This window comes from Ctenopharyngodon idella, chromosome 1 (genome assembly GCF_019924925.1).
Source record: "Ctenopharyngodon idella isolate HZGC_01 chromosome 1, HZGC01, whole genome shotgun sequence".
Taxonomy (NCBI): Eukaryota; Metazoa; Chordata; class Actinopteri; order Cypriniformes; family Xenocyprididae; genus Ctenopharyngodon; species Ctenopharyngodon idella.
This window is the reverse complement of record NC_067220.1, coordinates 39,148,080-39,163,289: the sequence shown is the minus strand read 5'-3', so window position 1 is coordinate 39,163,289 and position 15,210 is coordinate 39,148,080. Positions and strand designations below refer to the sequence as shown.

Sequence of the window (15,210 nt, the reverse complement as noted above, 5' to 3'; positions counted from 1 at the left end):
TCCTGGCTGATGCCGATAAGCTGATATTTATTTTCATGTTATGGCCAATTAATACTGATAAATGGCTAATATTAAAATTCTATAATTTTCATAATTAAATGAAAACTAAAACAATTCATTGCACAATTAATTAGCCAATAAATGCCCACTAACAATATGTCATTCTTTAGGGGTTTTTTTGTTTGAAAATACATATTTTAACGCTAACAATATATTAATGATTAACATCACTACAGTTGAACAGTTTTCCATCCCCCACAGGCTTGTTTTCATACACATTAAATAGACATCTATCATAATACGGTCTATAATAGCTCTAAATAGGTTTATAGCCCTAATTTGCTTTTAAAATGCTTTGACAGGTTGACAGTATTTTCTTTAATATGAGCTATGAAATGTAATCTCACAGCTATGGAAGGCCTGCTGCTGTTCTCTGACAAGCATGTCTAGACAGACTATTTGCCGCATGACGGTAATGTGCACGTCACATGCTCAGGTGTAGCCCCTCTTTAGGACACACCCTGTGGAGGAAGTCATGCTGCCTCAGGCCTGGGCGTTGCTATGGCAGCAGGATGAGTCAGCTGATGTGGGGACTCATTTGCTGTAAGCTGATTAAATCAACGCCAGCACCACCGGTACATACTCTCACATACATGCACAATTTTCACCAAAAAAAAAGACTTATTTCATAATATAGCTTTTTTATTATTTAAATTAATTTTTATTATTTAAATTTAAATAATTTACATAAATTATATTTAAAGGGTTAGTTCACCCCAAAATGAAATTTCTGTCATTAATTACTCACCCTCATGTCGTTCCACACCTGTAAGACCTTCGTTCATCTTCAGAACACAAATTAAGATATTTTTGATGAAATCCGATGGCTCAGTGCAGCTCAGGCCTGCATTGCCAGCAATGACATTTCCTCTCTCGAGATCCATAAATGGACTAAAAACATATTTGAATCAGTTCATGTGAGTACAGTGGTTCAATATTAATATTATAAAGCGACGAGAATATTTTTGGTGCGCCCAAAAAACAAAATAACGACTTATATAGCGATGGCCGATTTCAAAACACTGCTTCAGGAAGCTTCGGAGCGTTATGAATCAGCGTATCGAATCATGATTCGGATCGCGTGTCAAACCGCCAAACTGCTGAAATCACGTGGCTTTGGCGCTCCGAACCGCTGATTCGACACGCTGATTCATAACGCTCCGAAGCTTCCTGAAGCAGTGTTTTGAAATCAGCCATCATTATATAAGTCGTTATTTTGTTTTCTTTGGCGCACCAAAAATATTCTCGTCGCTTTATAGTATTAATATTGAACCACTGTACTCACATGAACTGATTTAAATATGTTTTTAGTACATTTATGGATCTTGAGAGAGGAAATGTCATTGCTGGCTATGCAGGCCTCACTGAGCCATCGGATTTCATCAAAAATATCTTAGTTTGTGTTAATTTTGATAAGGTCTTACGGGTGTGGAACGACGTGAGGGTGAGTAATAAATGACATTTAAGGACCATTAATACACTAGTTCAAATGTTTGTATTTAGTAATATTTTAATAAATGTAATATAAACAATAAATAAAATAATAAACAATAAAAAATTATGTGAAATATTATTACTATTTAAAATAGCTATTTTCTGTTTCAATATAGTATATAGGAAGTGAGACTGCAATTGCTGACGACTCATTTCAGCGGTTCAGAATCTATTATTTCTTTTAGGAAACAATTCTTTATTTGTCGTGGACTTTGATCTTTGAAACTTTGTAGACTTTTTACATTCACAAACAGCTATATTACACACATGAAAGGTAATATTTGAAAAAACTTAATAGGGGCACTTTAAAAATAGTTTTCGCAGTGATGCCATAGAACAACCGTTTTTGGTTCCTCGAAGAACCTGTAAAAAATAAAAGAACAATTTTTTTCTTGGTGCGAAGAACATTTGAACAAACTAATGAACTTTTTTCCACTATAAAGAATCTTTTGTGGAATGGAAAGATTCCATGGATGTTAAAGGTTCTTCGTGGATTCATTGATGCCAATAAAGAACCTTTATTTTTAAAAGTTTGCGTAGTGTGTTAAGAAAAATACAAGCTGCACTGAGTTTCCATTATGGCACAGCACCATTACACAGACAGGCATGTGTTAAGTGCTGGACAAAGTGTCAATCCACGTGTCCTCCCCTATTGTTAAGTTGACTGTGACACTATACTGTAGGTAGGCTGTAGATACATTTGGAAAGGGATAGAGTCAGAGGTGAGTCACACATCTCTCTGATCCTCCTGTCCTGAGGAGCATAGTGGTGAGATACACATCATTAGTGCAGGAAATGAGTGATCCAGCTGGGCTGAGGCTCAGGAGACAGCCCTGTCAGTCAAACCATGGGGCACAAGTTCAAAGAGCGGAAATGGACGTTTTTACAGCTCGTGCAGCTATGAAAACATCATCCAGCTAGAAAGTAAGTGAGATATCAAGCTATATAGCAGCAAGCTATGCCTCAAGACAGTCATGGGTTATAAATCAATACCTATTCAAGGATCTCAAGGCACTAAAACAAGCCTTGAGCTCATCAAGGAACATTTTGCTTGTTAAAACAATGAGGAAGAGGGTCTCAGATCAGCCCTCATATGACAGATCTATGTATTTACAGGAATATTCTGATTAATATAAGAATAGGGTCAAGTATGTGTCATGTAAATGTGCTAAATCTGGGGGGGGGGACAGTATAACAACAACTACAATGATCCAGAATCAGTTCAATGTGTTTACATGATGCTTATATGACAAAATTCTGCTTAATATCTATACATTATTGTGCATGTAAACAGTCATTGTCTATGCTGAAAAAAATCTGGGCACTGCAATCTCCCTGGTATAAAACTACTGAGCTGTGCAATGATGCCCAGGCAGGGTGCTTCCTTGGTGCACAATGCAGCAAATGTATTTCCATTGAGCAGATCTGATAATAAGAGACAGGACCTGACCCATCCCTTGAGATCCAGGCAGCATTGCATTAGGGGATAGATTACATGACAGATGCTCACAAACTGCATATCATACACATATCCATCCTAATAATAACCAATTGTGCAATTCTTGTTTTCCTAATGGTGTTTGGCTGAGAAAGATTATGATATGAGATATAGAGGAGATGGTCATACTTACTGCTGACTTTCATGTTGCCAAAGGCTGAAGGCTGCGGCACTGGCTTGCAGCTCTCCGCAAATGAGGTGGTCCTAGGCCGGCCGGACATCTCCAAGATCCCGCTGCTCTTTAACCACGATCCTTACAGGCTCCTTTAACACAACAGTAAATATCTGGGTCCCAAATAAGCTTCTGTTCACGAAAATGAAGGAAAACTCCAGTGTAGCTCTTCTAATGCAATGAATTCAGAGGTGGTCAGCTGATTGGAGATGAAGATATCCGTTCTTCAACCATTAAATATGTCGCTTAAAGCACTGTACAAAACAAATGTTACAAATTAGTCCCCGTCTTAGCGTTACCGATGATAAAGTCACAGGAAAATGTCTATGAAGAGCCGAAATCACATAATCTTGAAGACACATTCAGCCTGTCTCAGTTCATATCAGCATATCCAGAGCGCAGAACTGTTATCTCGCATGCGCATAGATGAAATCTACCGGGGTCAGATAAACTTACTCAATTATAATTTATCTTTCACTTTATATCCTTCAGATGTTGCTGGCGTGTATCGATAAAGCTGACACCGAGACTTGCCATGACCGCATCAGTCCTTGAATAACGATCTAGATCCGTTAAAACACAAATAATTCAGGCATCTTTCTTCCAAATGATCGGACGGTTGTTACTAGCTTTTTCTTAAGCCCTAGGAAAAAAAAATACATAAACACAGAATCCCTGATGAAGATGTTTCCTTTCGACTAACACAATCCCTCTGGATGCCTCCTGTCCTGCTAGCGATGTGAGGTTCGTGAACAAAATCATTCCTGTGAGTCGGATCTTTTGAACGACTCGTCCACGAATCGGAGTCGTTTTCGAGTCAACTGATAGTAGACGAAGATTTGACTAAACACTTAAGTCATTGTAAGTTACTTAAAAGTTACCGAATAGCAGAAATGTCGACAAATAAAACGTACTGGAAATGCGTTTATGGTGGTTGTTTCAGGTAAAATGTAAATAAATGTTCAGGAATATTAATGTAAAAGCAAATTATGTCTATTCTATTCACTGTTGCAAACTGACTGAACTGCGACAAATATCTAAAAAATAGTCTAATAAACAGCTGTGTATTTACATGTGGCTTTATTGTAATGTTATAAAACGTAATATGCCACGCCGGAATGTCAGGGACCACGTGGTGACGTGATTTCGTCATGATGTAAAAGAATCCCTGAATTCGTTCTTGGACATGAACTGTTCAAAAGAACCGATTCGCGGAAATGAGGAAATGAGGCTTAACTTCCCATCACTACCTCCTAGTGGAAAGTAAAGGATAGCGCAGTACTCCTCATCTGCTGCTACATTACTGCCCCTATCGTCGCTCTGGAAAATAGTACGTGTTTTACGTAAATACTCTATTTCAAACATAAAGCTCTCGGCTGAACGACGTAACTATACGCCAGCTTCGAGCGGCGCGCCAAGAATTGAAATGACATTAGAAAATGGGTGGAGAATCCGCAAAAAAAGAAAAAGAAAAAGATAATTCAGGACAAAAAAAAAATCATTTCAAAAATTTTGTGTATTCATCATTTACTATACACTGAATACAGTTGGTATTAAACTGAAAAATTCTTACTTAAACGCGTATTTCATGAGGTACCACCCATTTTTAAAACCAAATTTGTTTTGTTATGATACTTGTGCATTGTTTACAACTACTTTTGTATTTCATTCCAGCAAGAATTGTCAAAAGTATTTGACGTACAAAGTAAAAATACCTCAAACAGACAGTTCGGGCGGTCAAATATTGCCGCTTTATTAAAAAAGAAATTTTTTTATGTCTCACAGTGGTTCCTGATATTTATCAAATCATTTATAACAAATTCTGCTCCGCAAGACAACTTAACAAAACGCCATGCGCGTATGTCATGACGCTGTATGCGTCGTGACGTCATCGCATTCAGCGCCGGGGAAAATGGCGGCTGTGCAAGATGGACCGATGGATCTGGACGCAGAGAAAGAGACAAAGCCAGAAATACTTAGCGATGGGACGTCAAACCTCTCGGGGAACACTGGGAGCGGGGCGCTCTCCTCATCTCCCCTCACCGCTGCCCCCGCCGGCGGAGCCCCGAAGCTGGAGGACCAACAAACTTTGATCGCAGTGTTGCAGTTCCTAAAGCGGAATAAACTGTCAGAGTCGGTGGATATTCTGAGGCGGGAAGCCGGTCTTGCAGAAGACCTGGAGGACCCGCAGGCTGCTGATGGCAGCGGAGGGAAGGATGACGGAGATGGAGGGGATGCAACCTCTCTGCTCAGCCGGGTGTCTATCGCAGCAGCAGCCGCCCCCCAGAGCACGCTGACTCCTATGCCAGTAAAGAGTGAGTGGCACCTACAACTTCTCATTGATGATATTCACCATGCTCCTTTTGAATTATTAAAGCAACAGTACAAAATCAGCTTCATCTCTTGCATATTATCATGCATTGCTCGAGTTAGTCATCATCAGTTGCCTCAACAACACATTCTTCAGCCCTCCCTTTATAGTTTTGCTTATTTTTGACTTATTATGAGTACATTTACACTACATGTTTTGCTGGTGTTTTACCTGCACTTTGTGCATGAAGTTCATGCATAATAAGAGTAATGGTCACATTAAGATGCTAGGTTATTTTTTGACAAATGTTGACAAAAACATGAAAAAGCTAATTTAATTTAAGCTATTTTCAGCATTTGATTTTCATTTAGTTTAACTTGATGTACTAAAATAAACAAAACTAAAACTGAAATAACAAATTAATACAATTTATATATATATATATATATGTTTAAATTTAAATAGGCAAATACTTAAGATTCTATGACTGGCTCATTGTTGCTGTGATTATTTTGTTTCTAGCATGTTATATGTTTGGGAACAGTTCTTCTAACCCTAATTGATGGAGTGTGTAACTTTTCATTTCTTAAACAACCGTGTAGGAAGACACATCATGTCCATATTCCAGGATGACAATGTCAAGATTCATCAGGCTCTAACTGTGAAAAAATGGTTGTGAGGGAGCATGAAAAATCATTTTCACACATGAATTGGCACCTCTGAGTCCTTAAATTCATTGAAAGTCTTTGGGATGTGCTGGAGTAGACTTTACAGAGTGCTCACCTCTTGCATTGTCAATATAAGATCTTGACCAAAAATTGATGCACCTCTTGATGGAAATACCATCACATAAATTTTTGGTCGAAATCTTTGACCAATGCATATGTACAGACATTGATATGTATACATTGTTTTTTATGTTGCCTGCTGCAGGCGCAGAAGACCAGCCGGATGTTCGTGTGGTGCTGTCAGCATACAGCCAGCAGGGGGACCCCTCTCTATATCAGGTATATTACAGCGACCTGAAGAACTTCATAGAGTCAGTGCTGGACTGCCACCGAGCGGAGCTGTCCCAGCTCTTCTACCCTCTGTTCGTTCACATGTACCTGGAGCTGGTCTACAACAACCATGAGAACGAAGCCAAGGCTTTCTTTGAGAAGTAAGCATCAGATCTTGTTTACTGGTGAAATTAATCAGGGATGATATAAATATCATCATTGTGTAATTTGATAATAACTTTTATTCTGTATGTCTACACATTGTGGCTTATCCAGTTCACTTCCTTTTTGCTGATAGGTTCAGCGGTGATCAGGAGTGTTACTATCTGGATGACCTGCGTGTTCTCTGTGGCCTCACTAAGAAAGAGCACATGAAGGGGAACGAGGCCCTGCTGGATTTCCGCACCAGCCGTTTTGTGTTGCGCATCTCCAGAGACTCGTACCAGCTGTTGAAGAGACACTTGCAGGAGAGACATAATAACCAGATATGGAACATCATTCAAGAGCACTTGTACATCGACATCTTTGACGGCATGCCCCGCAGTAAGGGTCAGATCGACAGCATGTCCGGCAGTCTTGCGGGAGAGGCCAAACGAGAAGTCAATAAAGCCAAGGTTAGATAAGAAGAGCAAGTATTTCCATATAGGGTTGTCAAAAGTACCGCCTTCGGTACCAAGTTGGTACTGAAATTTTAAAAATGTGATGTTACCAGCATTTCCCCCTAGCATTTTGAGCGGATATTTAAATACCTCTGATTGGCCATTGTGTTCACGCACTCAACAGATATATCTGTGATTGGCTACAATGATCAATGCCTCAAAACATTGTAAATAGACATCTTTGACGCTCTTCACTGAACGCTTACCGATACACACAGAAGCGTTTAAAAGCAGGCGTCTATCAGTGAATATATTAGGGATCCATTGATAGACGCCTGCTTTCAAATGCTATTTACATGTTTTTGAAGCGTTGATCATTGTAGCCAATGACAGACATAACTGTTGAGCACATGAACACATTGGCCAATCAGAGGTGTTTAAGAATCTGCTCAACAGCGCTCAAAATGCTAGGGGGAAATGCTGGTATAGTCACATTTTTAAAATTTCAGTACCGAATTGGTACTGAAGTCGGTACTTTTGGCAACCCTATTTCCATATGGAAATGATACCAATCAAAAGGTTGAGGTCAGTGAGATTTTTGAAAGAATAAGAAAACAGTAATATTGTGAAATATTTTTACAATTTAAAACAACTGTTTTCTATTTATATTTTTAAATGTAATTTATTCCTGTGATGTTAAAGCTGAATTTTCAGTGTCACATGAGCCTTCACAAATCATGCTAATATGCTGATTTGTATTTATTATTATTATCAATGAATTGCTGCTTAACATTTTTTGTGATACATACAGATCTTTACTGTCTCTTTTGATCAATTTAATGCATCCTGGCTGAATAAAAGTATTAATTTAAAAAAAAAAATGAACGATGTGCTGTCTTGTTTCTAATGGCACCAGGTGTTCTACGGGCTGCTGAAGGAGCCAGAGATTGAAGTCCCACTAGATGATGAAGATGAAGAAGCAGAGAATGAGGAAGGAAAGCCCAAGAAGAAGAAAACTAAAAAGGACAGTATGGGCTCCAAGAGTAAGAAACAAGACCCTAATGCCCCTCAACAGAACAGGTATGACAGAAGCTCATCATTCAGCTGTTATGGAAAAACCAATGTCATACAGCTTGAAATTACTTGTACACTACTGTTCAAAAGTTTGGGGTGAGGTTTTTTTGTTTGTTTTTTTAAATAAGTTAGTACTTTTATTCAGCAAGGATGCATTAAATTGATCAAAAGTGACAGTAAAGATATTTATGTTACAAAGAAATGCTGTTCTTCTGAACTTTCTATTCATCAAAGAATCCTGAAAAAATATATCACGGTTTCCACTAACATATTAAGCAGCACAATAGTTTTCAGCATTGATAATATTAAGAAATCAGCATATTAGAAATGATTTCTGAAGGACCATGTGAAGGACCACACTTCTTTCAAAAACATTAAAACATCTTATCAAGCCCAAACTTTTGAATGGTAGTGTGTATTGGATTTTCTTTTCATGAGAACTTAAAGATGGTGCTTAAATTATTTGAAACTATGTATAGTTTCATAAACTGTTATTCTTATTCGGGCTGTTCTCTGACTGACAGGATCCCTCTGCCAGAGCTGAAGGACTCGGACAAACTGGATAAGATCATGTACATGAAGGAGAGCACCAAAAGAATCCGGCTGAGCCCGGAGAACCTGCCTTCTATTTGCTTCTATACGTTCCTCAATGCCTACCAGGTTGGCGGCGTTTTTGTTGATGATTGAGTTTGGTGTTGCTTAACTTTGCACGTGCTGATTGTATGCCGTCGCTCAGGGTTTGACGGCGGTAGACTTCACTGACGACTCCAGTCTGTTAGCGGGAGGATTTGCAGACTCCACGGTTCGCGTGTGGAGCGTCACACCCAAAAAATTACGCAAAGTCAAATCTGCAGCAGGTATGTACCTTCTTATTAGTTCCACAAAAATTTGAGTGAAAATTTTACTTTTGATATCTTAGTTTTAATAATCCTATAACTTTTATTCAAAGGTTTAAAGGGTTCACCCAAAACTGAAAATTCGGTCATTTTTTACTCAGTTTCATGTCGTTCTATGAAACACCTTGCAAACCCATAAGACTTTTATTTATCTTCGAAACACAAATAAATTTATTTTTAATGATATCTGAGAGATATGTCACTCCATTGAAAGTCTATTCACCCAAAATTCTGACAGTTCAAAAAGTAAAATAAATCCATAAGAATCGAGCGGTTTAATCCAAGTCTTCTGAAGAGACATGATCGCTTTATATGATGAACAGATTTAATTGAAGCTTTTATTCACATATAAACATTAATTAGCGAACATACATAGAGCAAATCAAATATGGTAAATGGAAGCTCAACCTTACTGGCTTGATGCACAAACAAACCTCTTGTGGTTCTTGTGGAAGCTTTGTTGGATGAACTTTCAATGCAGGGACAGAAATCTCTCAGATTTCATTAAAAATTTCTTCATTTGTGTTTCGAAGATGAATGAAAGTCTTATGGGTTTGGAACAACATGAGAGTAAATAATGACAGTATTTTCATTTTTGGGTAAACTATCCCTTTAAAGATTTTTTTATTTATAGACCCCAGTGTAAGCGGTGTATGATGCCTCGCACAATTTTAATAATGCTGTCCTTTTCTCTAGACCTGAATCTGATTGATAAAGAGTCTGATGACGTTCTGGAGAGGATTATGGATGAGAAGACAGCCAGTGAGTCTAAAATCCTACACGGTCACAGCGGGCCGGTGTATGGTGTCAGCTTCAGTCCAGACAGGTATCAAAAAGTAACTTGTATCACAACGAAATGCTCCTCTAAGTAATACAGGACAACGGGGGAGGTGTGTAAGATTAATAAAGCTAATCAAACAATTAGTTTGCTATCGACTAAACATTTTTGCATGATTTGTTATATTTCTGCAGTTTTGAAGCGTTCTGCAGCAGCTGAGCTGACAGTGTGTTTTAATATCTTCATCCGTCTCTTAGGAACTATCTGTTGTCTAGTTCTGAGGACGGCACAGTCAGACTGTGGAGCCTTCAGACGTTTACATGTCTTGTGGGGTATAAAGGACACAACTATCCAGTGTGGGACACTCAGTTCTCACCGTTCGGCTATTACTTTGTGTCTGGAGGTCACGACAGAGTGGCACGGTATGCTAGATTCTCCTTTCTGTAATGTTATTATTTAAATCAGCATATTCTAATACTGTAAGTATGATTATCATATGGCTTGTTTCATAATGCATTTATCAAGAGACTTGCCAATGAATAACAAGATATTGCAAATGTTTTCAAGACCTTAATCAAATATTCATGTTAAATCTTCATTTGTTTCCCAGGCTCTGGGCGACGGACCATTACCAGCCATTACGGATATTTGCTGGGCATCTGGCTGACGTCACATGCACGCGATTCCACCCCAACTCGAACTATGTGGCCACAGGCTCGACCGACCGCACTATACGCCTCTGGGATGTCCTGAATGGAAACTGTGTCCGCATTTTTACAGGTCACAAGGTACTGAAGGCTTCCAAAGGTGACTGAATGAATGATATCAGCACTGCACAGGAAATTCCATTAATCCCATTTGCTCAGTTTGCATTGCATCATCATCTCTGTGAAGTTATTTCATTATTCGTTTACTAACTCTTGAGTGTTTTTTAGTATTATTTTTTTAGGCCTACTATAAGAGTATTTAATAACATTTAGAAATAGCTTTTATATTTTTTTGTTTTCATTTTAATTTAAGTTTTCCATTTTATGTATGTCATTTTTATTAGTATTTTTTCTGTTTAGCTTTATTTTTATTTCAGTCTTAGTATTTTTAGTACTTTAGTTTTAAAATTAATTTCAGTTACTTGCCAAGGCAATTGTTCTAATTTTCTCATTAAGTTTAAATTTATCTAATATTTATATTTTGTTTTTCTGCTTTAATTCTATTAATGTTAACTTTAAAAAAATTTTTTTTATTTTTTTTCAATATAAACACTATTTCTCTTCATGTCATTTTAAACTCATCACTGTCAAACCTGCTCGACTCTTCTTTCTTATGTTCATTCTTTGTGGTTTATCACCCAATGATCCATTTATACCCCAATTTTTCCCATATACTGAGTCATATGAGTAATAATAAAAAGCGATCATGTTTGTTTTTCAGGGGCCCATCCATTGTCTTGCATTCTCACCTAATGGAAAGTTCCTGGCATCTGGATCCACAGACGGGAGAGTTTTACTATGGGATATTGGACATGGGCTGATGATCGGAGAACTGAAGGGCCACACAGACACAATTTATGCCCTCAAGTTCAGCAGAGACGGAGAAATCCTTGCATCAGGTCAGGACTGCTGCCTCTGTATCGCAAGACCGGCCGAACCCGGTGTTAGAGTGTGTTTTAGAAATCGGGAATGGTGAGAGAACATTGGCGTCGTCCACTTGCGATCCGATTGACCAAAACGCATCTTAATACCAGATGGAAACAAGGCCTAAGATGCATTTTGGTCGATCGGATCACAAGTGGACGACACTAAATACAGGTGTAAACGGGGTCTAAAATGTTTTAAGCTTGTCCACTTTCGACCACTTCCAGTGGTAGTCGAAAACGCATTCAATCCGGATTGTTTTCATAGTTCATGTGATCAAATGTGTTCGAACAGCTACTAAAGACCGCTTACTCTCCATCTACTGCGTAAACATTATGGGAAGCGCGCTAGCCAAATGGGATTTAAACTTTGCTGGCTGAAGGCCCAATTTGGTTTGAAGACAAAAAACGTACCAAGCACAATGTTCTCTCACCATTCCTGATTTCTAACACACACTCACTGCATCCAGTGTGGTCTTGTGGCTGTCAGAGCAGAAACAAAAGCTGCTGCTCTCTGTATGTTTTTATGTCGTCTCCGTGCGTGTTCATATGTAAATTACAAGATCTTATTTTGTCCATTAGATCAAAAGAAAAACCCATACATTTACACCCATAGACACTCCCCTCGAAGAAATCAGGACAGAAGTGGTTGAAAGTGGATGAGACAAATTAAAATGTGTCACCCTCATCTACTTGTGATCTGAACGACCATTAATAATGCTTATTAATACCAGGTGTAAACAGGGCCCAAGTTATTGAGAGATATGTAGTGACAACTTATATTTATATGCATTTTTATGTAAGTAGTCTGCCATAATGTTATAAAGATCTCATTAGTTTACATTGTAAGCTAACTTGTTTTCACCTTACTTTTTGGCCATATAAACATCAGCAACTTGGTGTTTTTATCGCCGAGTATGAGCTCCATATTCTCTTATATCATACTATATGAGCCATAAAAGCCTGATGTATCAAATATGATACTCAAAACACATGGGCAAATTTTAGCTTGAAGGTCCACTAAGCTGTTCCATTTCAAAGAATTATATTTTTCTGACTATTATTTAATTTCTCAGGATTTAATAGTAACAAAAGTAATTTATTCCAGGCTCTATGGATAACACAGTTCGGCTGTGGGACTCCATGAAGGCTTTCGATGAGGTGGAGACGGACGACTTCACGGCAGCAACGGGCCACATCCACCTGCCTGATAACTCTCAGGAGCTGCTGCTGGGGACGTACCATAGCAAATCCACACCCGTCACCCACCTGCACTTCACCAGACGCAACCTGCTACTGGCTGCAGGAGCCTACAACTCCCAATGAAGTGACCACATGTTTCGGAGGACAATGACTTTATGTAGCCGTGTGTTTTTCATGAATGGTGCATATTATTTAAAGATTACCGCTCACCCGAACATGTGAAATAGGTTCAAGCGAAGTGAAAGACCTTATCAAGCACTGAGCATACCTGGGAGCAGCGACCAATACCTCTTTCGTCATTCACATGCTGATCCTAGATCTTACACCCAATCCTGCTCCCGGAGGGCCACTGTCCTGCAGAGTTCAGCTCCAACCCCAATTAAACACACCTGAACCTAACTAGGTCTTACTAGGCATACTAGAAACTTCCAGGCAGATGTGTTGAGGCTAAACTCTGCAGGTCAGTGGCCCTTCAGGACCACGTTTGGACACCCCTGTCTTACACCTTATGCTCTTAAGCTTACTTTTTCTCTTCCATGCTTGTTTTCAAGGCCCTTATGCATCAAATGTTTCAAAATGACATGGCTGATCTCATTTAAACTTTTCCAATTCAGAAACTGCTCCTTGATCTTTGCAAAGTGCTGTATATGAGCTCTGCTCTCAATTTATGTACAAGCTTTTATACGAGTGCCTCATTGTAAATAAAACAAGTTTTCTACACAGTGTTTGTTGGGTATGTTTTTTTTTTTTTTTTTTTTTTAATTCTTTACATAGTTAAACTGAAGTTATGAGGTCAAAACAAGGACATCCAGCTTCCCCTCCATTTATTCTGCATACACAAAACATCCTGAAGAGAAAGAGGTAAAGAGTTGGAATGCAATTGCAACTTTTAGAAATGAAAATGCATATTCATTTAAGTTAATTTCAGGTGGCACTTACTATAAATTAACTTGATGTCACAGCCTTTTGCTTCTTGGGCTTCAATTTGAAGAAGAGGATAATGGCAGCGATGCTGGCGTATGTGGCCAACACACACTGGAGTCAAAGGAAAAAAAAAAAAAAAAAAAAAAAGTCTAGTTTACAAAAATTACTTTTAATTTAGTGGAAAACACAAAGGCAATGTATGGAAACTTTTTTCCACCACCTAGTGGGTTGCACCTTTTAAAACTCACAATTCTGACTTGATTTCTCACAATACCGAGTTCATTACTCACAATTCTTACCTTTTACCTCAGAATTGTGAGATGCAATTACATTGAACTGTATAATTTGCAATTTTGAGTTTATATCTTGCAATTCTTTTTCAGTTAAGGGAAAAAAAGCCAGAATTGTGAGACAAAAACTCACAATTAAAATTCAAACTGTATAACTCGCAATTGGAGGAAAAAGCCAGAATTGTGAGATAATAACTCGCAATTAAAATTTGAACTCTATCCCCCAGTTTCACAGACAAGGCTTAAGCCTAACCCCCGACTAAAATGTACATTTGAGCCATTTTAAATGAAAGCCACTTGCGCTGACATATCTTAAATTATATCAATGCCATTGTTTTGTCTCAAGATGCACACCAATGATGTTTTTTTTTTCTAATTTACGTTTATTAAAGCTGATTAAATGTCCTTGAACTAAGGCCTAATTCTGGCTTAATCTAAGCCCTGTTTGTGAAACCAGAAGGCCTATAGTTTGCAATTCTGAGGGGGGACAAATTCGCAATTATTTTTTTATTCCGTGTTGGAAACAATCTTCCACAGCCAAGCATATTTCATTTTAACTGCATATTAATTATTTAAAACCAATTCAACTTACATTCCTCCTGCCTGTGATTGTGTATGAATTGAAGTACTTGGCGATGCCAGTGAACTGGTGTTGAGTTCCAGCGTCGTGTCCACCCATGATTTCTGTGCGCAATCTGGTGATCAAGAATTCATAAAGGAGCATAAATACAAAGTTACGAATCGTTTTTCATTATTACGTAAGGTCACGCAAAATGCGTAAAGGACAACACTGCATATTAGAGTAATGGCAGGCTGTTTTTTGTGAAATATAGCTGTAGTTTCAACACGAGATTTTATAGCTAATATCTAATGTTTGATATTCATAAATGTTTAATAATTTATTTTTAAACCACTTCAGTCCGTTTGCTAACACGAACATCTTTATTGTAAATGCGACCTCTCTGTTTTACTAAGAAGAATATATTTGTTTTGCAAGCAACATAAAAGCCTCGCTTTCAAAAACATGCTAAAAGAAAGATATTTCTGTTAAAATTTAAGACATGATGACTTACCAAGCAAACTGGTGCCCTTCAATGGAGACGCCGGAAAGTGAATGATTTAAGGAAACCCCACCTTCGTGGTGATAGTTTGAATGAACTGTGCTCATTGGATGACACTCACGTCAATCGCTTCTTACACTAAAACGATAGGTTTACAGGACGCCAATCTAATAATCCCATCATCCTATTGGTTGATTCTTTCTCTTTTTGGTGCAATCGTAA

The 15,210-nt window shown here is 38.2% G+C and overlaps 3 protein-coding genes across 4 annotated transcripts in view; 1 reads left to right on the top strand and 2 right to left on the bottom strand.

The window, feature by feature from the left end:
* gsk3bb (glycogen synthase kinase 3 beta, genome duplicate b) overlaps window positions 1-4,966 on the bottom strand; it is a 30,345-nt gene extending 25,379 nt beyond the window's left edge. Inside the window, exons 1-2 of one of the 2 annotated variants that reach the window (XM_051886272.1) lie at window positions 3,681-4,966; window positions 3,186-3,478 (exon numbers count right to left, since the gene is read on the bottom strand). In XM_051886272.1, the coding sequence (XP_051742232.1) occupies window positions 3,186-3,273 (88 nt within the window). In that variant the 5' untranslated portion in view covers window positions 3,274-3,478; window positions 3,681-4,966. Of the gene's footprint in view, window positions 1-3,185 lie in introns of both variants that reach the window. The other variant, XM_051886196.1, reaches the window with a different exon arrangement.
* A 113-nt stretch (window positions 4,967-5,079) lies between these two features.
* Window positions 5,080-13,433, top strand: taf5 (TAF5 RNA polymerase II, TATA box binding protein (TBP)-associated factor). Its single transcript, XM_051885546.1, has 11 exons — window positions 5,080-5,539; window positions 6,469-6,694; window positions 6,832-7,147; window positions 8,049-8,212; window positions 8,731-8,866; window positions 8,943-9,063; window positions 9,799-9,928; window positions 10,138-10,302; window positions 10,491-10,668; window positions 11,309-11,486; window positions 12,619-13,433. Exons 1-11 carry the CDS (start codon window positions 5,137-5,139, stop codon window positions 12,834-12,836), a joined length of 2,235 nt encoding a protein of 744 aa, XP_051741506.1. The 5' UTR covers window positions 5,080-5,136; the 3' UTR covers window positions 12,837-13,433.
* An 18-nt stretch (window positions 13,434-13,451) lies between these two features.
* On the bottom strand, window positions 13,452-15,132 carry atp5md (ATP synthase membrane subunit k). The gene is made up of 4 exons (XM_051887656.1): window positions 15,001-15,132; window positions 14,520-14,622; window positions 13,653-13,748; window positions 13,452-13,560 (listed from the first exon to the last, which is right to left on the bottom strand). Exons 2-3 carry the CDS (start codon window positions 14,604-14,606, stop codon window positions 13,659-13,661), a joined length of 177 nt encoding a protein of 58 aa, XP_051743616.1. The 5' UTR covers window positions 14,607-14,622; window positions 15,001-15,132; the 3' UTR covers window positions 13,452-13,560; window positions 13,653-13,658.
* Between the last annotated feature and the right edge of the window lie 78 nt (window positions 15,133-15,210).